The sequence below is a fragment of the Xenopus laevis genome, chromosome 7L (genome assembly GCF_017654675.1).
Source record: "Xenopus laevis strain J_2021 chromosome 7L, Xenopus_laevis_v10.1, whole genome shotgun sequence".
Lineage (NCBI taxonomy): Eukaryota > Metazoa > Chordata > Amphibia > Anura > Pipidae > Xenopus > Xenopus laevis.
In genome coordinates this window covers 129,085,433-129,111,213 of record NC_054383.1, presented here as the reverse complement: position 1 = coordinate 129,111,213, position 25,781 = coordinate 129,085,433, and the positions used below count along the sequence as shown (strand labels likewise).

Sequence of the window (25,781 nt, the reverse complement as noted above, 5' to 3'; positions counted from 1 at the left end):
GGCAAAACAATCCTATTCCGTTTATTTTATAATGATTTTTTTAGCAGACAGATGTAGATTAATATAAAATGTGAGTTTAGAGCTTAATAATAATAATAAAAACCCACCCACGTTCTTTTACTATTGGATTTTTAAAAACATGGTTATCAAATGGTGAGTTCTAACTTTCACCCGTTGATATATACAATTCTAATAACCCCATGTGAATGAATAGAACATGGGGGTGTTTTTATTTATTGAGTTCTAAACTCATATTGATAAATCTGCCCCTAAATGTATGGAAATCCAAGTAACGGAAAGGCTCAAGGATTCTGGATAATAGGACCCATGCCTGTACTATAGAATGGTGCAGGAACTACCCTTAACTTCCAGTAAGAAATGTATGAATATAGGAATGTTTAGCTTATTGCCTTCAATAGGAGCAAACAAATGCATACATAATATTGTCAGGACTTGAGGTCCCACAATGCTCCCTGGAGCATACAACCAAATCTTGAAAAATTCGAAACATGAATTCAGTATATGAAATATTATGTAATATTATAATTAAAAAGCACGAATCTATTTCAACAGTTTTGTACAATTAAGTACAATAAATGTTGTGCAGCTGATGTACTAAACTACATTTCGCTGGTGCAGTTAACAGAAACACAAATTAGAAGTAGTGATGAGAGGTTTCTTTCACCAGCCATGGAAATTCGGCATTTCGGCATCTATAAATTTTATTGCGAAACTGCATGAAAAATTTGCAGTGGAAAAATTTATCCGTGACAAAATAGTCACAGATACAGAAAAAACAGTTATTGTCTTTAATGCAAACCAAAATCAATATTCCTTTATAGTTAATAATTAATTGTAAAATGATTGTAAATTTGAGTGATTTGCTGAGGGGGATAGACACTCAGTGAGTCTTGCTGATTGTTGGCAGATTCAATGTGCTGTACGTATCCTGAGATTGAGTCTTCATTGTCTAAAAAGAGATGAAAGAATTGTAAATTGTGATATTCAATATGGCAATGAGAGATTCTATATCAACAGCAAACTTTATATATAAATTCCAGGTAATATGTTATATTTCATGGCTTCCCTGTCAAAATTCAAGGGCCACTATATGTTTATATTTTCCTGCTGAATGACATACAGTACATGTAATTATTATACAGGAATAAGAAAGATTTATGGAAAGTTACAGTATATTTTGGTCCAGTTAAAAGGATTGTCTGTCAGGGCCACTAGATCATCTCCACTTCTGGCTTCTTGTTAGTGACTTATAACACAGTAAAAGGTCTATAGGAGGTGAAAAGGCACATTGTATCCAGAGTATTATATACTGAAGCTGTTAGTTGAGTAATCTTCATAGAAGCTAGGCAGTGGGAAAGGCAGAGGGAATTGATTTTATACAGACTGCTAATTCTCATTACACATACAAACATTTCTTACCTCATATGTAGACTCTTCAGCCTTTGGCTTGGAACCTTCTCTTGTTTCACCTTAATGAATTATAATACAGAGGTGTCAGGTTGCATCACTTTGGGTAATAATTGGAAATACACCTATGTGCATATAATAAAATATATATTTCCAAATTAGCTGCTTCAGAGGAGCAGTTTTTGAACTTTTTAGTTGAAACATCTCTTTGATCTACCCTGTACCACCATAAGCTAAAAGAAAGGTCTAACTTGCCTTTAGATTTGGAACCCTTAGCTCATAACAAGGTCACAGTAATATAGAAACATTGGGCTAACAGTCACCCTGCTATATTTCCAGGGGTACCCAGGTTACAAATAAACACTCACCCCAAATCTCCCCCTAACTGACCTCCAGGCTGGGCCCCCTTAGCTCATAACAAGGTTACAGATATATTGAAACATTGGGGTAACAGTCACCCTGCTATAGTTCCGGGGGTACCCAGGGCACAAATAAACACTTACCTCACATCTCCCCCTAACTGGCCTTCAGGCTGGGCCCCCTTAGCTCATAACAAGGTTACAGATATATAGAAACATTGGGGTAACAGTCACCCTGCTATAGTTCCAGGGGTACCCAGGGCACAAATAAGCTCTCACCCTAATATAGAGCAAGAGTGTCAAATTAACACTGACCCAAAATCTTATCCAAGCTGGTATTGAGGCTTGGCCCCTGCTTTTTGGTCCCCGTAATACTGAAAACTGAAAGGAAACAACATTGATTGTTACTGTATATGTAACCTTGAACTAAAGTCCATCCATAGTGGCAACAAGGGATATTGTTAATACATTGGGAGGGACACATGCTATTAGGATGCAGGATAAGAGTTAACACTCTCAGATTAAAAATGTGTACATGTACCGAGATTTCTCCTATCCACGATATTCTCAAGATCCAAAAAAAATCAAAAAAGTTTTAGAATAGGTATGTGTAGGGTTGCCACCCGGCCGGTATTTTACCAGCCAAGCCAGTAAAATACCTGCCAAGGCCGGGGCCGGTATTACAAATTTACCGGCAATGTAGCTGCCGGTAAATTTGTAATACAAGTAAAAGGAGCCCTCGGCCTGCCCCCAATCCCCTGGAACTTACCTTTTCTTTACTACTTCACGGCCACGCCCCTTTTGACATCACGGCCCGTCCATTTTGACGTCACGCCCCGCCCCTTTGTGTCCCCGCCCCCAGCAGCCGGTAAAAATGTTTTAAAAAGGTGGCAACCCTAGGTATGTGTGAAGCTCACATTAAAATCATACATATTTAGGTTATTCACAAAGGAGATCAAATCTTGCTCGTTCCCTTTCCAGATCATTTGATCGAGTGCAGCTCAATTAGATCTCACCTCTGGTGGGGGAAACAAAATCAGATGGCAGGTGCCTTTAAGATCATATCCCTCCAATTATATCAGATCCCTAGATACACGTTCCTTATTGGTATATCTGTTTTATTTCTTACACATGTTTGAAAAAAAGATATTGTTTGAAATACTAAATAATATCTGATTCTGTATTTCCATTTTACCTTTCTCTGACATTTTCCTGGTCCTTTTCAGGTACCAAAAACCTCCCAGGCCCATCAGAGCTAAAATGAAAATATTTCCAGCCACCATTGCAGGAATCACTTTGGAATCCAAACACGTTTCCTTGGGATCTAAAGAAGAACATGGAGTGAAATACATTTCTTTTCTTCAACATCTACTGTAGGACTACAAGTGTTCAGAGTTTTCAAAATCTTCAAATAACAGGAAATCCATTTCTGCAGTGGATCAAAACGTCTTTTTAAAATGGAAACCTTGTCTGGTTGTCATCTTATTGTGGAATCCTCATCATCATTAAAACTGGGTGCAAATTATATTCCCATCATGCATGCTTAGTTAGTAATTGATTTATATGCACTCTACATGACATGAGCTTCTCCACAGTGTGAAGGGATGGGGGAAAGACTTCATGTTATTTAATTCCCAAACTAAGTACAGGTATGGGACCTGTTATCCAGAATGCTTAGGACCTGGGGTTTTCCAGATAATGGATATTTCCCTAATTTGGATCTTCATATCTTAAGTCTTCTAGAAAATCATATAAACATTAAATAAACCCAATAGGCTGGATTTGCTTCCAATAAGGATTAATTATATCTTAGTTGGGATCAAGTCTAAACTACTGTTTTATTATTACACAGAAAAAGAAAATACATTTAAAAAATGTGGATTATTTGGATAAAATGGAGTCTATTATGCACTGCCCATTATATAATAAGATGAATAACTACATGTAGGCCCTACAGCCAAAGAAAATATACAGTGAGTTGTTATTGCACTTCAAGGAAATAGGGACTTGCATTTAGATACACTAAGAACAGTGGATACAAGTTCCCAAAGCACATTATACACAGTAAAACCATGAATACTGACACATCCAGCACATTATACAGTAAGAGGTGTGGGTACTGATTGTCCAAGCATTTTATACAGTAAAGACAGTGGGGCTCATTTATCAGCACTAGGCAGTAACCCATAGCAACCAATCAGTGCTTATTTTTTTTACACAGTTTCAGGTAAAATAATGAAAGCAAGAACTTGATTGGTTTACATGGGTTATTGTCGGGTGTAAATTATCTCCAGCATTAATAAATAAGCTCCTGTGAGAACTAATACTCCAAATCACATTCTATACAGTGAGAGGCAGAGGGTATTGATACCCAAGTACAATATTTAGTAAGACACAGTATATACATTATATATACAGAACATTTATGCCCAACATTGACTTTTCTTTCTATCAAGGTCTCCCATTCCTCTTCTGCTTCTCTGTTCTTGTCCGGCTTTCCCTTTACCTTCTTTCATCCCCTCTTCTTCTTCTCACACAGATATTTTCTCTATTTCTTTCTGTATTTCATGTTATCTTTAATTCCCAACATCTCTGTCTGCACCTTCATATATTGTCCTTCACAAATTGGGTTTTCAACCGTTTTCCACTATCTTCCCCACAACACCAGTCTCCTGTACCGATATCTTAATTTCCAATTTCTTCTGCACCTTATTCTTCTGTTTTGCCATTTTTGAGCTGCTTCTTTTGCTGTGTCCCCTCCATTACTTTTAATCTCTGTCATCTCCTTCCACTGTTTGACTCTCTCCCCTTTTATGTCCCATTCTAATCTCTGCACCCCCTTCTTGCCAGCAGTGCAACCCCACACACTATCATGATTATTATGATCCCCCTGCCAATTCTTCCACCGGCCTATCACGGTTAATAGAAAAGCTTTGTGCAGCAGCAAATTTAAGATTCGGTGTTTCTCATTTGTCAGTACTATTGATCAATTAGAACCTTTAAAATAATCATTAGCAGAAAGGCCCAGAAAGAAGAAAGGTTTATAATGTTTTTATTTTCACTCACCTGTCACAAATACAGTTGGTTGGATATTTAGGAAGGTGAATCTTAGATTATCTCTATCCACAAGTCTGAACTGGTACTGGTCAGTGTCTCCTGGTTGTGCATCACTGATAGAGAAGGAACAGTCTCCTGCACTCACTTTCCCAGTGAATATAAAGCGCCCGTTTGTTGTATCAGGGAACTGAGAGGAGTCAGTAGAAGCTGCAACTGGGCCATTTGGATATCCATTATATCCTTTATACCAGATTCCAATGGCATCTTTGGTTAAGTTATAACCAGGACCAACAGTAAAGTTACAGGGGATGAGCACACAGAGTCCCCTCTGCACTGTCACCTCTGCTGGTGCCTCAATTTTAAACCCTATGTGAGAAAATATTTCCATTTACGGCTCATAAAGGTCATATTTAGAATAAACAAAAACAGCCAGTGTCTTGTAATAAGCTGCATTCCCAAAGTAGTATCAATTCATTACTGTATGTAATCTGCTCTACTTGCTGCTGAGTACTGCACGTATTACAGGGATTTCCGCTAGATGAGGGAAATAGTATTTTCTTGGCTCTGTCTAGGTCAGTCTTCCATCACCAAACAGCAGTGGAAATATAAGGGCAACAATAACAGGGTTCAGGTGAGGTTGGGGGTCTAAAAATAGAGGGGCAGTAGTGGGCCGGGTGCAGATTGGGAGGGGCGGGTTAGGGTCGTTTGGGGTTGACCCGCACATCACTAGTGTGCAGCTATGGGACATGTTATCCAGAAAGCTCTGGATCTTTGGTTTTCTGGATAATGGATCTTTCAGTAATTTGGATCATGTAAATAAATAATCATGTAAACATTAAATAAACTTAATAGGCTGGTTTTGCTTCCATAAAAGGATTGATTATATCTAGGTTTGGATAAAGAACACTGTTCTGTTTAATTACTACAGAAAAAAAAGAAATAATATTTAAAATTTGGATTATTTGGATAAAATGGAGTCTATGGGAGAGGGCCTTTCTGTAATTTAGAGCTTTCTGGATAACAGGTTTGCAGATAATGGATCCCATACCCGTATATAAAAACATGATGAAAGGAAAACTTACATATAACATTCAAGGTGATGCTTTTCTTAGCAGACCCATGTTTATAAGTCACAGTGCAGGTTAAGGAGGAATTATGGTCACTCAGTGATGGAGTGAAAGTGATATTTGACCAGTAGGTGACAGTCCCATCTTGGTGCCTCAATGTATTATTCTGTGTATTTTCTGTATTTACACTTCCTTCCCATGTGAAGGTTGGAGAGAGTCCAGGACAGTGTGTAGGAGCCGTGCAAGTCACAGTCACTTCTTCACCAGCGATCAGATCATTGTTTGGAGATATATCAGGTTCTTTTAGATCTGTAAGATTATTGGCAAAGACTGAAACATAATTCACAAAAGCAACTCATTTGGGGTCTGTATCTTGTGCTACCGCTTATGTTGTGTTACAGGTTTATTAGCACAATCAGCTCAGTCTTAAAGAAAGAGCAAAGAACATTATTCAACTGTCATTATTTAACCTGCCAGAAATACAAGAATTTACTACAGTTAATAATGCTTAGAAATTGCAATAACTTTGGCTTAAGATAACAGAAAATATGGTTATAACAATGATCAGCCAATTTGACACTGAAAAGTGAACCTGATACGGCTGCCAATACACACGCTCCACAGTAATTATAAGTTCATACGTGTGCTGCAGACTGCAATGGTTTTGTCACCATTCCTGTGTTTAAAGGGAACGTCAACCCAAAATATAATATAATAAAAGAAAACATATTTCTAAGCAACTTTTCAATACACATTCATTACAAATATTCATTGATTTTTAAGTTAATTGTGTATGTAAAGCTATTGAAAGCAGTGTCTTTCATTTTCTATTCTCTGCACTGGTGGTTCAGACTGTTGACACAATGTAATACAAGGCAGCTGATTAACAGACCTGTCTTTGCTTTAGAACTAAGGGGGTGATTTATTCAAATCTCAAAAAATTTTAGTTTTTTCCTGCTAGAAAACAAATTTTTAGAGGGAAAAAAAAACTTGATTTTTTTTGAGATTTATTATACCCTGATGCTACAAAATCTGAAAATCATCTATCTCAGACCTGTCAAGGTCCTGTATAGGTGAATGGGAGAAGCAACTATCTGAATTTGAAGTTTTCATGGTCTGCATTGGGTTAGCCCGAAAAATCTGACTTTTTGGGGAAAAAACTTCAAGCGATTAGGGTTTTTGATTTTTTTGAGTTTTTCCAATTAAATCAAGTTTTTTTAATAATAAGCTAAAATGGGGCATAGGAGTTTGGTTGTGTGTTTTTTTAATAAAACATGAGATACATTTTGATTTAAGTAAATAATCCCCTAAGACTTTTGCAACATTTCAGCATTTCGTTTTGTGATGGGGTCAGTGACCCTCATTTGAAATCTGGAAAAAGTCAGAAGAAGAAGATAGATAATTCAAAAACCATAAAAAAAATTAAAATTAAAGACCAAGTGAAAAGTTGCTTAGAATTAGCCTTTCTATAGCATACTTATAGTTAATTTATATATAAACCAACCCTTTAAAGCGCTGAAAGTTTTTAATAAATGGATATGGGAAAGATTTTTTTTTGGGATTGACTTGCCCTTTAACCTTTACAATCTAAAATGTGTAGCATGTAGATTTTGTTTGTGGTATTTACATTGTGTGTGCTGGGGAACACCATTACCTTTAATAACGTTTTAACTGTTTAAAAAGTATTATTATTATTATTAGTTCATACAGAATTTTCTATGGAGGGATTCTCAGTTAAACACATTATAAGGACCACGAGGGAGACGTAACAGTCTCTGGGACTTCTCTGGATTTGTATTGATTTTATTTCACTCACCTGTCACAGATACAGATGGTTTGATACCAAAGTAGCTATAGCTTAAAGGACTTCTATCCTCAAGTCTGAACCAGTACTGTGTAGCATCTCCTGGTTGTGCATCACTGATAGAGAAGGAACAGTCTCCTGCACTCACTTTCCCAGTGAATATAAAGCGCCCGTTTGTTGTATCAGGGAACTGAGAGGAGTCATTAGAAGCTGCAACTGGACCATTTGGATGTCCATTATATCCTTTATACCAGATTCCAATGGCATCTTTGGTTAAGGTAAAACGAGGACCAACAATAAAGTTACAGGGGATGAGCACACAGAGTCCCCTCTGCACTGTCACCTCTGCTGGTGCCTCAATTTTAAACCCTGGTAGAGCCTCTGTCTGTCGCTGACAATTCCTGCCTGTCGGGAGAAAATATATTGTTCATATAAGTTTTGCTATGATTCTTTAGTGCTTGTCACTAGATTATAAAACCTGAGCCAACATTTCAAACACAAAGGGCATTTGATTTACACTGTAGAGAGACACACACACACACACACTCAGCAGCAATCATACATTGTCATTTTTTAATGCTGTTTGTTTTGTTACCAACAATCAGTTTTCTGTTTCCATGTTCCTGCTCCAGTAATTCGGCTGCTGACAGACAGACACTTGCCTTTCACTATTCTCCCTGCTACAGACTGATCTAAGCTAATGCTGACTGGTTGCTAAGGGTTACTGTACTCAGGGGGCACTGAATGAAGCCCTGGCACCCTAGGCAAGGGCTTCAATCAGAGCCCCCCCACACATGGTCCAACATTACCATTTCTCACCTTACCATTCATATTGCCCCCTGTACCTGTGCCAGCAGCCATTGTGTTACCTCATGTGCCATCACATATCATATTGCTCCCATTTGTACCTGTGCCAACGCCAGTCAATCCCTTAGATTGCTCCCAAGATCCCAATCTGTACCTGTGCCAGCAGGAGCCAAAACATCCATCATATTGTTACCTCAATCTGTACCTTTGCCAGCAGCAGCCTAAAATCCATCATGTTGCCCCTAATTTGTATCTGTGCCAGCAGGAGCCAAATATTCATCATATTGCCCCAAACATCAGTGTACCTGTGTCATCAGCCACCATGTTGCCCCATGTACCTGAGCCAGCAGCAGTCTATCCCAGCAGCAGTCAAAATATCCATAAAATTGCCCCCAAATATGTACTTGAGCCAGCGGCAGCCAAAATTCCATCATATTGCCCCATATCAACTGTTTATCTGTGCCAGCAGCAGCCAAGATATTGCCCACAGATGTGCCAGCAGCTGCTAAGAGGGAGGTGGGGAGTATTTATGCCAGCAGTACAAATCACAGGCAAGAAAAGGCAGTTTATAAAATTGAAAAACTATTAAAGGTCAAGCAAACCAAATAATTCCCCTTAAAAGTGTAGCCCCCCCCCATGACGGCTCCCTAGGTTTGCCCCTACTCTGCCTACCCCTAGTTCTGGCCTTGACTGCACTAATTCAAATATGGCTGGTATTAGTTAATGCCCCCCCCATGTTTTATAAGACACTTGTGCTTGTACTAAAGGGGCAGTTCGCCATTAAGGTAACTTTCAGTATGTTATAGAATGCCCAATTCTAAGCAACTGTTCAATTGGTCTTCATGTTTTGTTTTGTATAGGTTTTAAATTATTTGCCTTCCTCTTCTGACACTTTCCAACTTTCAAATGAGGGTCGCTGACCCTTTCTAAAAAGCAAATGCTCTGTAAGGCTTCACATTTATAGTTATTGGTACTTTTTATTACTCATCTTTCTATTCAGACCCTCTCCTATTCATATTCCAGTCTCTTATTTAAAGCAGTCCATGGTTGCTAAGGTAATTTGGACCCTAGCAACCATATGGCTGATATTGCAAACTGGAGAGCTGCTAAATAAAAAGCTAAATAACTCAAAAACCACAAATAATAAATAGGTTTCTGAATTTTTGTAGCTCTGTTTGCCACTCCCTCATTTCAGAGATTAATAATAAATAATAAAATGAAAGCAGAGCAGTTTTCTAAATAATATATTATTTGGGTGCCAACTGGTAATCAGTATGAGCAGAACAATAGTGTAACAATAGTCTAACAGCCGGAGATATTGAGATTGTGAAGCTGTAATTTTACAATGAAGGGTTAGGGTTAAATAGGAGCAATAATAAAGAACAAATACAGTAATACAAGTTGCTATATAATGGGTTAGAAATTCACCTGGCTTATTCCCTTTTCCTACTTAGTTGGGAAAATGCACCTGCCAAATTATTTTCACTTGGGGTTTGTTTGTAGTTGAATTGTCGCAAAGTAGTTACAAAAATGTCCCTTTATATGAAATAGCTAGAATGAACTAAATATGATACAACATGCTTGGGTTGAGCTGATTTACTCTCTGGGACTTCTCTACAATTAGATGTTCCTACAGATAAACTTCCTCTTGGGTCTGTCCTTAGATAGACCTCCTTAATACCAGTCTAACCTATGTGGCTTCTCAGGCAGGACATTTCTGCTCTGGCTTCCTCTTTGAACTATCCTCTATATATTTATCCCCCCTCTCAAAATATGTGACAATTCCATTAGTCCTTCCAGTCCATTCTTAATTTACTTGTCTTATGGAGGACCTCTACAAGGGTATTTTCTTCACTATCTACCTCAGCTTAAAGGCCCCACATTCAATGAAACTGTATTTCAACTTTGACAGGGGTGTCCCAGTGCCGAGAGACTCTCCTCTGGCTAACAGACTTCAGTTCTCACATATCAACTTGAGGAATGTTGAGATGACAGGGAAGAGGCCCATCTTGTGTCCAGTTTAAGAGGTTTGGAGTGGATGAACTTAATGGCCACAATCAAAGAAAGGAAGGCACTCCAGAAAAAAAACAGGTTTATTGCAGTATCCTGCGAACAACTATCACCTTACGCGTTTCAGGAATAAATCCCTTAATTGTAGGCTAGGCGCCCCATAGAGACCCATATTACTATCAGATATGTTCATTTACTCTTGTATCTGGGATTGCTATCATATGAACACAGTATAAATACAATATCACATATATAACAGTGTCACATACTCACCCTCCCACAGCAGAAAGAGTAGAACTGGGTGGTACTGCCAAAGGAACCTGAACCCACTGTACCACATCCTCATGGTCAATGCAGAAGGCTCAGGGGCTACAGACGGACTCTCTTACCTAGAAAATAGGTGACCAAGAGGAAAATAAGTATTTATAATAAAAAATATTTTGCACAATTGATATTTGTTTTTTTAATTTTTATAGTGTACAAGTATGGGATCTGTTATCCTGAAACCTCCAAATAACGGAAAGTCTGTCTCCCATAGACTCCATTTTATCCAAACAATCCAAATATTTCCTTTTTCTCTGTAATAATAAAACAGTAGTTTGTACTTGATCCCAACTAAGATATAATTAATCCTTATTGGAAGCAGAACCAGCCTATTGGGTTTATTTAAAGTTTATATGATTTTCTAGTAGACTTAAGGTGTGGAGATTCAAATTATAGAAAGATCCATTATCTGGAAAACTACAGGTCTAGATCATTCTGGATAACAGGTCCCATACCTGTAATTCTTTTCTGGGATGTAAATCAACCCCAAAGTTTAAAGCAATAACTTCCTATTTGTGGGAAACACTACTTTAGAATGTGTATATACATTTTTCAAGGCATTTTTCATACATCTCAGGCATTGTTCTCTTAGTAATTTTGGAATTTCAATGATTTACTCATGGTCTCCAGGGTAACTTTGCTAGCGAAGGAGATATACTCTAGCGATACTTCGCTCCCTAACGAAAGGCGAATCTGCGCTCTGGTGAATGGACGTAACTACACAAATTCACTAAGATGTGGATTTTATTGAATGTTACCTCTTGCACCAGACTTGCCTTCGCCACCTCAGAACAGGTGAAGTGCAATAGAGTAGATAGGAGTTCTTAAAAAAATTGTTGAAAATTTTTCAAAACACACTAGCGTCTTTTCCTTTTTCAGGGTGATAGGCTGAAAAAGAGCGTAACATTTTTGGGGGTAACCGGCTTCCCCCCATATATGGCACATAAACTATACACTGGGCTCAGATAATTCAGATAATTACCGTATATACTCGAGTATAAGCCGAGTTTTTCAGCATCCAAAATGTGCTGAAAAAGTCTACCTCGGCTTATACTCGGGTCAGCGGGCAGTAACTGAGATTGCAGTCACTTTTAATCATTCCTATACCAACAGTTCACTTGGGGAGAGACAGCAATATCACACAGCACCCTCTGTTGGTTATATGAAAGAATAACAGTGACTGCAATATCACACAGCGCCATCTGTTGGTTATATGAAAGAATAACAGTGCGCCCTCTGTTGGTTATATGAAAGAATAACAGTGACTGCAATATCACACAGCACCCTCTTTTGGTTGTATGAAAGAATAACAGTGCGCCCTCTGTTGGTTATATGAAAGATCAACAGTGACTGCAATATCACACAGCACCCTCTGTTGGTTATATGAACGAATAACAGTGACTGCAATATCACACAGCGCCATCTGTTGGTTATATGAACGAATAACAGTGACTGCAATATCACACAGCGCCATCTGTTGGTTATATGAAAGAATAACAGTGACTGCAATATCACACAGCGCCATCTGTTGGTTATATGAACGAATAACAGTGACTGCAATATCACACAGCGCCATCTGTTGGTTATATGAAAGAATAACAGTGCGCCCTCTGTTGGTTATATGAAAGAATAACAGTGCGCCCTCTGTTGGTTATATGAAAGAATAACAGTGACTGCAATATCACACAGCGCCATCTGTTGGTTATATGAAAGAATAACAGTGACTGCAATATCACACAGCGCCATCTGTTGGTTATATAGTGGATAATGTACCACCTACTGTAATTTATAAAGATATTATGTTACCGAGGAGTTATGTGACCATATAAAAGCACGAGGCCGCAGGCCGAGTGCTTTTATACACGTCACATAACTCCGAGGTGACTATTAATATCTTTATAAATTTTAAGTGGGCGGTACATTATCTATTATAATCTACAGTTTCTGGGTTCAGTTTTACTTTTACTTTTTTTGAAGTGTCTCTACAAGTTGATTTTTATCTTTAACTGCAGCTCTTTAGGTACCTGTATTTTATTCCTTCATCGCATCTCTCAGTCCTGTCACAAATCTCCTGTATACTGTATATACAATATTTCAAAATGTATTTGGATATAGAATTGCCATTTTTAAGTCCTGCAATTTAATAAGGACTAGTAAGAATGAATTGAGCATGGTTCTGTGTTGCTGTGCTGAACAAATTCATAGTATTACTCAAGATGCATTTTTACTCACTTACTCGGGCTAAATCATTGCAGTAAATTCCGATTGACAGAAAGGGACCAGTAAAGCATATGAGAGTATGGAACAAGAGCAAAGAGTTGTTTGCAAAGCTGCCTCCCTGGTGTTGCTCTTTTCTTCACAGGATTTTCACTCCCCCTCCCGTCCACTATCTAAAATATCGCTCCCCCTCTGTGTGACATAATTTTCTTTTACTGCATCAGAGACCGGTCATGCAGGGAAGGAGGGGGAGAGAGTGGACGGGAGGCAGAGCGAGACTTTGTTAGTGTAAGGCAGGCGGAGCGAGACTTCAGACACTGGACGGGAGGGGGAGCGAAAATGGAGAGGAATCCTGTGAGGAAAGCGACACCAGGGAGGCAGCTGCAGGGGACTTGTGACAGGAGTGAGAGATGCGATGAAGGAAAGAGAAGCCCTTCATTGCATAAAACGGGTAAATCACGTTGTGGGAAGTGAGGAAATGTGGAGCCCGAAAGCTATAGCGGTGGGAAGCAAGGCAGCAGCTGCGAGTGCTGTTTCTTTAAGCTTATTATCGGCGCGTTCTGACGAAAGAACGCGCCGTTTATAAGAATATAATTTACAGTCTGGTCCCATAGGGAAATGACCAGACTGTAGATTATATGAAAGAATAACAGTGACTGCAATATCACACAGCGCCATCTGTTGGTTATATGAAAGAATAACAGTGACTGCAATATCACACAGCACCCTCTGTTGGTTATATGAAAGAATAACAGTGACTGCAATATCACACAGCGCCCTCTGTTGGTTATATGAAAGAATAACAGTGACTGCAATATCACACAGCACCCTCTGTTGGTTATATGAAAGAATAACAGTGATGGCAATATCACACAGCACCCTCTGCACATGGTAGTGGGACAGTGGGACAATGCACACAGTAATCCATTTGGCAATTCTCTATCACCATCAACTTTGCAAAGAAGTCCGGATGATCGCTGGGGGGGTCGCTTTGGCGGAATGTGCGCTGCTGGGAGACAGGGCTGTAGTTGTGTCTAGGCTTATACTAAAGTCAATAAGTTTTCCCAGCTTTCGTAGGTAAAATTAGGTACCTTGGCTTATACTCTGGTCGGCTTATACTCGAGTATATACGGTAAATTACAATAAACTCCCTACAGTGCTACTTATGAAAGCAACTTTGTTCAATGTTTGGGAAATGAAACTAGAATCTCTTATATCATCACATTAGATAGAAATGCAGTAATAGATCCCAGTATACACCTTGACTTTACCATTCATTCAAGGTCTACTTACCTTTCTGTTTGTGTTTAAATCAATTTCTTCTGAACTCCCCTGTCTTTATCCCTCCTTCTCTGTGTCCCCATCTCCCCAAAACACAGCTTTCTGTTATTAGTTTACTCCATTGTGAAATCCTGCTGTTTACCTGCAAAGAATAAGAAACATAAAGAAGAAGAAAGTAAGACTGGTGCCCAGTTAGCGGCTCAGTCCTGTTAAGCAACAAGTTTCAGCTTTAGAACAACTGGAGGGCAGCAGGTTAAGGCATCTCTAAGACAGTGAATATAATTAGTTGCACCCAATGTGCTCTAGCTCCAGACAGCAGATTAAAGAAATTAGAATTATATCAACTTCACAAACTTCCCCTTTCCATTGCTTATCTTTATTCTACCTCTTTCTCTATCTTGATTCATCTCACACTGTTTTCTTACCCACTTAATGTCCTTTAGTCATAAACAATTCTTAATTTTATATATATTTGCTTTCTATTGTAAGAATTAATTGTTTATCATGCCCTTATGCCCTAGTGATGTATCCCTCACTAATACACAGGTATGGGACCTGTTATACATAATTCTTGGGACTTGGGGTTTTCTGGATAATGGATCTTTCCATAATTTGGATCTTAATACATGACCTCTACTAGAAAATCATATAAACATTAACTAAAATCCCAACAGGCTGTTTTTGCTTCCAATAAGCATTAATTATATCTTAGTTGGGACCAAGAACAAGTATGGGACCTGTTATCCAGAATGCTTGGGGCTTGGGGTTATCCAGATAATGGATCTTTCTTTAATTCGGATCTTCATACCTGAAGTCTACTAGAAAATCATATAAACATTAAATAAACCCAATAGGCTGGTTTTGTTTCCAATAAGGATTAATTATATCTTAGTTGGGATCAAGTACAAGCTACTGTTTTATTATTACACAGAAAAAGGAAATATTTTTAAAAAATTTGGATTATTTCTATAAAAGGGAGTCTATTTCTAGTTTTATGGGATCTCTCTGTACAGACTATGAGCAAACTTAGGGACTGTTCCTGCTGAATTGTGCTTAGTATAGGGGAATACCTATGTTGGCATAGATTTATGGGGGATGGTCTAACACTGATAAAGGGACAGGCAGCAAAATAAAGACAGTTCTTGCTAGTGGCAGGCATTATAACACTTCCAAAATTCCAGCATCGCATATAAATTCCTCTATAATTTATTTTTCGATTGCCCTCTAGTAATTGTAAGAAGGGGCACTAATTCAAGTTTGATACAATGTGACAGTTGGCCGTATTCTCATGGTGGCTGCACCAGGGGAATAATTCATAGTTTGGCTAAAGTCACATAGATCCATTTGCTACTGGAATTGATACAGTAGCTCATTGCGATTGGTATAACTACTGCTTAATCCATGCTTTACTCACCATTTATACATACAAAAGAAGAGACAAGATAAATAAGCCCCAAAACAATTTGTAAAATTCACTTTTACTTACTGTACTATTAAAATGTAATTCAAGAAGACAGCACTTACCTTGATCCTTACCTTAGTATTGTGGATAAGTCAGATGAAACTCAATACTTGCTCTCTCTGCAGTCCCAACTCTCAGAATGGTTCCTTTTTCTCTTTCTACTTTTTTTTCATGAAATTAACATTTTTCTAACCACTTGCTCCACAATCTTTCTCAACTTCTCCTTCCTGTCTCTCTCCCCATATCTGTTTGTGAGTATATACAAGTTGTGTGTGAAAGTTTGCAAACCTTTTTCTATATTTTTATATGAATGTGACTTAAAGCATCATCTGATTTTCAGATAAATGTTAAAAGTCGACGAAGATGATCTAGTTAAATAAATTAAACAACAATTGTAATACTTAGTTATATATTTATTGAAAAAAAGTGATCCAAAAACATATCTGCTTTGGCAAAAGTAAGCATATCATGCTCTCAGTGTTTGGTGTGACCTTCTTAAACTGCAATGAAATGTTTGCTCAGACCTGCACATTGACTCTTGGTACATATTGGTAATAACGACAAAATTAATGGTAGATAGAGGACCTTAAAGAATGAATTTCAGGGATCTTGGCTCGTAGATTAAGAGAAGGTTTTCCAATGTTATTTTTTTTAAATTGTGCCCATGTCACGTGTAAGTTTAGGAACACAGTGGGAGCTCAAGCAGTTAAATACGTGGCTAAAGTTGGGGAGGGTTATTTACTAAAATCCAAATTTATCTCATGATTTAAAAAAAAAAAAAAACAACCAGATTGCCATACCTGATTTTACCTTAACTTCTGTTCTGGGGAAAAACTTGATAAAATCATGTGGAAACCCGAATTATACTATTTTTTCTGGGTGTTTTTTTTTACTGATTTTTGCCCCAAATGGTTGGATTTTGGGGCTAATTCCAGCACAGTCTACAGAAACTTCCAAATACTGTAGTATAGGGACCTCTGTCATTGACTTATACATAACCGCGGCAGGTCTGAGATGGTGGATTTTCAGATTCTGGCTTTTTGCAGTATCAGGCCTTAATAAAACCAAAAAAATTTGAGTTTTACCCTTAAAAGTCCAACCAGATAAATTTGGAGTTTAGTAAATAATAGTGATGTACGGGTTGAGTTTTCCTCGACTTGCAGCCGACCCAACCTCCCTCAATCTGAGCCAGCCCGCACCCCCAACTTCCCCCTTCCTCTTATAGACCCATGCGACCCGCCCCACTAATGTCATCACAAAAGGGGTTGGGCGAGCAGGCGCACATCCGGAATTCGAAGTCAGCAATGTCAGGTCGCAGGCAGGGAGAGCAAGGCAGAAGAGCTCAACCCGGACCCGTCTGGGACCTGCAAATTAGGGAGCGAGGTCAGCCCGAACCCGAACCGGGTCCCGTGGGAATCAGGCTGGCCCGCACATCACTAGTAGATAACCCCCCTTGTGTAGGAAAGGTTTTGGTTCCTAGAACCCTGGGCTGATTTTTTCTTGGGGTACAATCATAACATGGTCTGCTTTGAGATTCTGTTGCAGAGGCAACTCTGTAAAGGAGTAACTAAAATACAAAATTTTACACGTGCAAACTTTGACAGTATAAGCGTATCTTCAACATTCTCAGTTAGATTATAGTTAGATTAATAGAATTAGACTTCTCATAAATTTTCTCCAGAATTGAAAAACATTAGTATTGCTCAATCATAGCATTTCATCCAGTCTCTAGAAAGTATTCTTTACCTTTGAGCAGATAAAATCTAATATAATTAGGGGATATGGCAACAGTAAGAGACAGATGTATCAAGGGTTGAATTGAAAATTCAAATTTCTAAATTCGAATTTTGATTTTATTTTAGTCCAAATTACATTCCAGTTTAAAAAAAATGTGAAATTTCAATTTTGAAATTTATCATGTACTGTCGCCATCTATAACCTGCTGAATTTGTGTTAGCCTATGGGGGACCTTTTGCGAATAAAAAAAAAAGTAAAGATTTGAATAAAAAAAAAGACAAACCGAAATTTATTAAAAAAATCAACATTTTTTTTCAGTTGAATAGGTCGTTTTCATTCAAATTCGAATCATACGAATTGAAGTAACATCAGATTCAATCGAATTTGATTCAAAGTTTTTTTCTAAACCAATTGACTCCAAATAGGTTCTAGGAGGTCCCCAATAGGCTAAAACAGCAATTTGGCAGGTTTTTTGGCGAATGGTCAAAGTAGAATTTTTTAAAGAGACCGTACATGATAAATTTCGATATTCTGGACTCTGGCGCTGCCCCACTTTATCAAGTTAATCACACTCCCTAACTCTGCCACTGGATTAACCTCCAGCAGCAGGTGGGGGATATTTTTCTATGTTTCTTATACACACACATTCAAATGGTCCACCAATACTATTCTACAGGGGCAGTAGCTGCACTACAAATAACAAAGGTATTTGACTCATTTGGTCATAACTGTGGTGATTTCTGGAGATTCTGTGGTTCCAACTTCATCTCCTGGGTCAAGTTGCTGTACAGGAAACCCAACACTCAAGTCTGGGTTAAAAATACCTTCTCTGTGGCATTTGAGTTGGGGAGAGGTACCAGACAAGGGTGTTCCCTGTCACCCCTATTATTCACACTAGCCACTGGCAGCAAAACTAAGGCAAACACCTCTAGTTAAGGTAATCCCCTTTGGAATTTGGCAATATAGAAGAAAAAGTGGCATTATATGCAGATGATGGGCTGCCACATATGAGACAATTAGCACATTTTCAGTACTGGCCACACCTAGGTATCATGCGCTTCGATGACTTACTGGTTGAAGGTTGTCTTGCATCCCTGGAACAATTAAAGACCAAACTTAATTGTCAGGATATACAACTATTTTGTTACTTTCAGTTGAAGCATGCATTTTATGCCCAATTCCAGTCCTACCAACTTACACCAACACTGCTGTCATGGGAAGCAAGACTATGGGCCACAGACCCCACCAAATTACTATCTCAATTATATAGCATTATTCAGTACTCTCAAACTGCTCCATTTGACAAAGCCAAACAGAAGTGGTTTTTAATTATGCCCTCATTATATAATGACCAATGGGAGGCTTAAAGCTATAGGAAGACTAAAAGGAGCCAAATATGTGAAATGTGTTATGGAGAAAGCTGGATTTCTTCATTTAATTTGGAAATTCCCTAGAGTAACAGCGCATTGGATGGAAGTCATACACTACATAAATGAATGACTAGCCCTCCCCAGGATCAGATTCCCTCAGATCTGCTTATTAGGTATAATAGATGAGACAATATCCCTATAAAAATCTAGAACACTACTATTCTCTACAATGTTCTATTCAAAAGTTAAATTAATTTCTTTGTATGATTCACATAGAATCTTGGCAAATATTGTTTGTTTGAAACTTTGTTGCTGTATTATTAAAAATTAATTAAAGAAAATTTGAAAAATATAATGTTCTATACAAAAAAGTTAATAACTATTAAATGGATACGGTCAATTCTGCTACACTCCACAATGGATTGAATTAATAAATGCTACATTGCCTATAATCAAATTGACATATCATGCTCGGAGTATACCCAGAAAGTTTGAGAAAATATGGGAACCATGGTTCAATGCTAACCCCAAAGTATCTTTACCAGAGGACTGAGCTCTATGTTTAATTTAATATTTACCTAAATAACCTGTTTCTAGCTTTCCTCCACTTTGTGACAGTCACTGTTTACATGTAAACAACTGTGCCCAGTCTTCTTGTAAGTGTCAAGCATGTTTTTTACTATTTCTTGGTTTTTCTTTTTAATTACTTTGATTTTCTAAAATGCAAAATAAAAACCTTTAAAAAGAAAGAGCATGAGCATAGCATTATCAACCAGTATCCACAACTAGTTTTACTTGGTGTTCTACAATTTTAAAAATAACATTTCTGATTTGTTTCTAATGGGAACTACACTGACACAACTTAGAGGCAAATTTATCAAAGGTCGAATTTTGAATTCACATGAGTATTTAAAAACTCCCATAAACTCCTGTGAACTTGAAATTTGACCAATAAAAACAACTCCAAATTGATCCCAGAATGACTCCCATTGACTTAAACAGCAATGTGGCAGGTTTTAGGTGGCGAATAGTCGAAATCGAGTTCTTTAAAGTGATACTGACACTAAAAAATAATTCTTCAAAATATTAAAGTACATTAAGGGGCAGATTTATCAAGGGTCGAATTTCGAATTTAAAATACTTTGACATTCGACCATCCAATTAAAAAACTTCAAATTCGAATATCGATTTCGAAGTTTTTTCAACAAATTTAGCAATCCTCCGGTCGAATAAAAATCGTTCGATTGAACGATTAAATTGTTCAAATCGAACGATTCAAACAAATTTAACGATCGATCAAAGGATTTTCCTTCGACCACTAAAGACTTAGAAAATGGTTGTAGAAGGTCCCCATAGGCTAACATAGCACTTCGGCAGATTAAGTATTGAAGTCAAAGTTTTTTTAAAGAGACAGTACTTCGATTATCGAATGGTTTTACCAACCTTACTGTCCCTTCTCAGCCTGTCAGAGTTTCTAATGCTAACAAACTTCTGAAGTTCAAATATGGCAGACTCCTCATAGAGGAACATGGGAGATCAGATGGGTAATGTAAAAGCATCTGCAAATACTTTTATGGCAAAATTAGAAATAGTACACAATGTTATGATGGATGTAAAAAAAACTTTTAATTTCTGCTGTCAATATATCTTTAAGGGCCAGAGTATGATAAATCTCGAGAATTGAATTCAATTTTTTTTAAAAAACTCAAATCAAATTTGAATAATTTAAAAATTTTAAATTTGAAGGATTTTTCATTTTAGTTAAATAGTGTATATCCTACGATTAAATTCACCCTGGAAACAAATACTAGTGAATTGCATTTCCTTGATGTAAGTGTAAAGGTTATTGGGTCTTCTTTTGTCACCTCTATATACAGTAAAACCACTGATAGAAATAACCTTCTAAGAGCCACAAGTTTCCACCCAAGGGGTCTCCTTAAAGGTCTACCCAGAAGCCAATCAATTTGGTTTAAACGTATTACTTCTTCTGATGCCCTGTATGACCAAGAATCTTCTAAAATGGTCCAAAACTTTGTGGAAATGTGCTATAATATAACTGAACGTAATGCTATCTGTGATGAAGTAAAAGCTTTTCCAAGGGAGGATACCCTAAAGAAAAAATCCAAAAAGGCCAGTAGAGATCAGCGCATCCCCTTTATTACTATATTTGATACCAATAAAAGGGCCATAAAAAGAATAATTTTAAGACATTGGGGTATCTTACAAACTGATCCCAAATTAGGACACTTATTCAAACAACCACCGGTCTTTTCCTATAGACGAGGTAAATGCATCCAAGAACTTATAAAGCCTAAGGCTACTCCCACTTCGAATCCCTCTACTTTGCTATCTAAACGGAATCTAGGCACTTACGCCTGTAGAAATTGCGGTTATTGCAATAGTATAATTCCAGGTAATATTGTTTTACATCCCCAATACGGCACAAAGCATGAGATCAAAGGGTTCCACACTTGTGATAGCAAGGAGGTTATTTACTGCATCACGTGTCCTTGTGGGTTGGTGTACGTGGGACAAACTAGTAGAGCTATGAAAATAAGATTGAACGAGCACAAATCTACTATATGTAATTACCAGCCCCCAACTTCTGAAACACAAACAGAACATAAAGGTTTCACGAAGACAGTTGAAAAATCAAAAAAAAAAAGAGACACTGTTGGCAAAACACTTCTTTAATCAGGGGCAATAGAATATCACAACTCAGATGGCAAATTCTAGAGAAGGTTACATGCAAACAAGGTCTTGACGTAAAGAAATTATTACTGCAGCGTGAATGCTATTGAATTTGGCTGTTACAATCTAGGCACCCAAAGGGGTTAAATGAGGATTTTAATATGTCGTGTTACTTGTGAATTTATTTAATTAACTCTTATTCCAATTTTTTCAGATAACCATGCTGCATGAATTTCCTACAGGGATAGACAAATGTTTTCCATTCTCCCTCTCCCCGCGTAGGGTAAGATAAATTACAAAAATGTAACACTAAGGGGCAGATGTATCAAGGGTCGAATATCGAGGGTTGATTAACCCTCGATATTCGACTGGGGAATTAAAATCCTTCGACTTCGAATATCGAAGTCGAAGGATATACGCAAAAACTTCAATCGAACGATCGAAGGAATAAACGTTCGATCGAGCGATGAAATCCTTCGAATCGAACGATTCGAAGGATTTTAATCCAACGATCGAAGGATTATCCTTCGACCAAAAAAAGTTAGCCAAGCCTATGGGGACCTTCCCCATAGGCTAACATTGAGTTTGGTAGCTTTTAGGTGGCGAACTAGGGGGTTGAAGTTTTTTCTTAAAGAGACAGTACTTCGACTATCGAATGGTCGAATAGTCGAACGATTTTTAGTTCAAATACTTTGATTCGAAGTCGTAGTCGAAGGTCGAAGTAGCTCATTTGATGGTCGAAGTAGCCAAAAAAACACTTCGAAATTCAAAGTTTTTTTTCTTCTATTCCTTCACTCGAAGTTAATGAATGTGCCCCTAACTGTATACTTTAATTTGCAAGCTTTGTTGTTTCTTTTTGCCTTAACTATTGTTAAAACATTTTTGTTTCAACTTCTTATCTTAGCTGTGGTGAACATGATTCAACTGCATATGAAAATTGCTTCTCTTTTACATTGAATAATATGACTTACATATCCCTGGACTATATAGATTAACCAGACGACTCCTCTTGTTGTGAAGTGACAGAAATGACACAAATGAGCTCTTGTGATCAAATTAATTAATTTTATATTTAATTGTTCTATTTAGTTAATTTTTCTACTTAGCTATTTTTGTTTGCTCCCTCTATGGATTTTTCACTTGGTTCCACCACTTGTGGGCTAATTTGAATCAATTATGTTAATGAGATGACATGTCGATTATACTGTGTGGGGGTTATAAATTGTTGCATACAATGGTGTATGCTTGACAAAGGGGTACTACCCCGAAACGTTGCAAATAAATACGCAAGGGAGCTTCCCTGCTTGGAATGCCTTGTGTGCCAGTGATCTTCTTTGTTGTCCAAATGTACATTCTTCTGTCAAATTTGCATTCAGGTATGGGGCCACCCAAATTTGCTGTTCAATACAGTGAGCATGCTCAGATCTGCCACCTTCAGATAAAAGTTTTAAGGAGAGTACTTTGGCCAAAGGTTACTTGATGCTTTAATAAAGAATACGCCAATAATAACCATAGTTGTGCATTTAAATCAGTGGGAAAAGTGAAAAAAAAAATTAGGCAACATTTTTTAAAAAATGAGTTATAAATAAAATATAAATAAATAATGAATTAAATTATTGAAATTATAAACAGAATATGGGGCAAATTTACTAAAGGGTGAAGTCATTTTGGCACTTCGCTGATTTACGGTCACTGGCGTAATTTCACTAGCGACGGAGAGAGAAGTTTGCACTCTAATTTTTGAAGAATTTTTGCTCTGGTGAAAGAGCATTACTACGCAAGTTTTTGATTTTACTGAACGTTACATCTATGGGTAGACTTGCCTTCACCACCTCAGACAGGGCAAAGTGCAATGGAGTAGATAGGACTTGACATTTTGATGAAAAATTTTCTATGTCCCAAAAAACGCTGGCGTCTTTTCCTTTTTACAGGCTGAAAAAGATTGAAAATATTTTTGGGGGTACCCTACTTCCTCCTACATTTGATAACATATGGCACCTAAACTAAACTATGGGCACATCATTTTATAATAAATCATTTTATTAAGGTTCCCTGGCCTTGTGTAGTGTAATGTATTTGCCATTGTACGGCCATTGTACTTTAACTTTACGCCGTATGCAAATTAGCCAACGCTAGCGTAACTATGAACTGCTGATCGTATTTTCGCTAGCGCAACTTCGCAAGTTTTCGGTACCCTGCGCGCAACTTCAGGCCTTCGTGAATTAGCATTGTCCAGGAGAATTTATGCCTGGCGAAGTTTTGCGATTAGTGATGGGTGAATTTGGGCCGTTTCACTTCGCCGTAAAATTTGCGAATTTCGCACGAAATTCGCGAAACGGCGAAAAATTCGCGAAACGGCGGCGGCGCCCGTTTTCGACGCCGGCGCCCATTTTTTCGAAAAAAAAACGAATTTATTCACTGGCGGCGAAACGCGAATTCACGCCTGGCGAATAAATTCGCCCATCACTAGTCGCGATGTGCGCGAAGCCAGCGCTGGAAGACGGATCTATTATACAATGTGGCAGTTGCCAGTATTCTTATTCCCCAGTGCACTGCTTGAGCTATGTATGGGATATATTAGGGGCTGGAGAAGGATCAATGGTGGATGAAGCTGCTTATATCCATTTTGGATGCGACACAGTAACCATAGGTGACAAAGTAACATAGTAAGTTAGGGTTGAAAAAAAGACACATGTCCATTATGTTCAACCTTTAAACTCTGTAGCTTAACTGCTAGTTGATCCAGAGGAAGGCAAAAAAACCTTCTGAAGCCTCTCGAATTAGTTTCAGAGGGGGAAAAATTCCTTCCTGACTCCAAAATGGCAATGGGACCAGTCCCTGGATCAACTTGTACTATGAGCTATTTCCCATAACCCTGTATTCCCTCACTTGCTAAACACCATCCAACCCCTTCTTAAAGCTATCTAATGTATCAGCCTGTACCACTGATTCAGGGAGACAATTCCACATCTTCACAGCTCTCACTGTAACAAACCCCTTTCCAATATTTAGGTGGAACCTCTTTTCTTCTAATCGGAATGGGTGACCTTGCGTCAGCTGGAAAGACCTTCTGGTACTACGGATCATGATACAGATTAAATAGCTATTGTGTAATAACAGTTTATCAGGTTCATTTATACTGTAATTAAAGTCAATACAAATCTGTGCAGCGGCCCAGGAGAAGTGGCTGAGTTTGGAATATGAAGAGATATTAAGCAACAGACAAAACATCTCGAGAAACAAAATAGTTTCTAATATTGAAGTATCAATACCAATTTAGCTTTGCATTGAAATGTTATTCAACAAGTGTCTCTTACCTTGATCCCTAGCTTGTTAGTTAGTATTGTGGATGTGTCGGATTAGTATTGACACACTTTCTATCCATTCCTAGTTTTCCTAACTCTCTTCCTTATACTTTTTAAAGGGGAACTGCTTCACTGTACTGCTTAACCAAACTTTATTCAGTTGTTTTTGGACTAAAAGTCCGAGAATAATGTCACATATAATGAAGGCTGATGCTTGCTGGGAGCTGTAGTCCAGCAACAGTTGTTCAGCATGTACTGAAAATATAACCTTTAAATTAATTGCCCATCAGGGGCTAATGACCAAACTATGAGATGCTTTCAGGCATCTCAAATGAAGCTTAGGAGGGACAGCTTCTACCTCTAAGTCTGTACACATGGATAGCTATTCTTGGTTAGTACAACCAGGACCCCAATCCTTCTGCTTTCCTTGATGGAGCATCAGGCTGTTCACTAAATGCCCTTAACTAACGCTCACGCCTAGAGCAAGCTATAAAAGAATATATCCCTACAACTAACTTTCCTGCTAGGCCTTCCTCATCCTAGGCTCCAATCTTTGTCTACCTGCCTGTCCAGATGGAATCCACAAAAAAAAGAGTGTGAGCCTTACAACTCTCTGTATCTGTATTTGGGTTTTCTTGCTACTTCCCCTATAAATAACTATAAATAATATGTCTATATATATATATATATGTACATATATATTGTTTACCTCTGTTGTTAGTAATTATGTTTTATGATTATTGTACAGGTATAGGATCTATTATGCAGAATGATTGGGAAGTGGGGTTTTCTTGATAAGGGAACAATAACTTAAGTCTACTAAAAATCATTTAAACATGAAATAAACTCAATATGGATTCAT

General features: G+C 37.8%; 1 protein-coding gene across 2 annotated transcripts in view; it reads right to left on the bottom strand.

The window, feature by feature from the left end:
- Positions 1–523: 523 nt before the first annotated feature.
- Positions 524–25,781, bottom strand: part of LOC108695947 (sialic acid-binding Ig-like lectin 10) — a 72,104-nt gene continuing 46,846 nt past the window's right edge. Inside the window, exons 1-9 of one of the 2 annotated variants that reach the window (XM_041569710.1) lie at positions 15,879–15,954; positions 14,367–14,496; positions 10,806–10,921; positions 7,728–8,120; positions 5,927–6,220; positions 4,854–5,210; positions 2,983–3,111; positions 1,441–1,490; positions 524–970 (exon numbers count right to left, since the gene is read on the bottom strand). In XM_041569710.1, coding sequence (XP_041425644.1) covers positions 902–970; positions 1,441–1,490; positions 2,983–3,111; positions 4,854–5,210; positions 5,927–6,220; positions 7,728–8,120; positions 10,806–10,878 — 1,365 coding nt within the window. In that variant the 5' untranslated portion in view covers positions 10,879–10,921; positions 14,367–14,496; positions 15,879–15,954 and the 3' untranslated portion in view covers positions 524–901. Of the gene's footprint in view, positions 971–1,440; positions 1,491–2,982; positions 3,112–4,853; positions 5,211–5,926; positions 6,221–7,727; positions 8,121–10,805; positions 10,922–14,366; positions 14,497–15,878; positions 15,955–25,781 lie in introns of those variants that run through there. The other variant, XM_041569709.1, reaches the window with a different exon arrangement.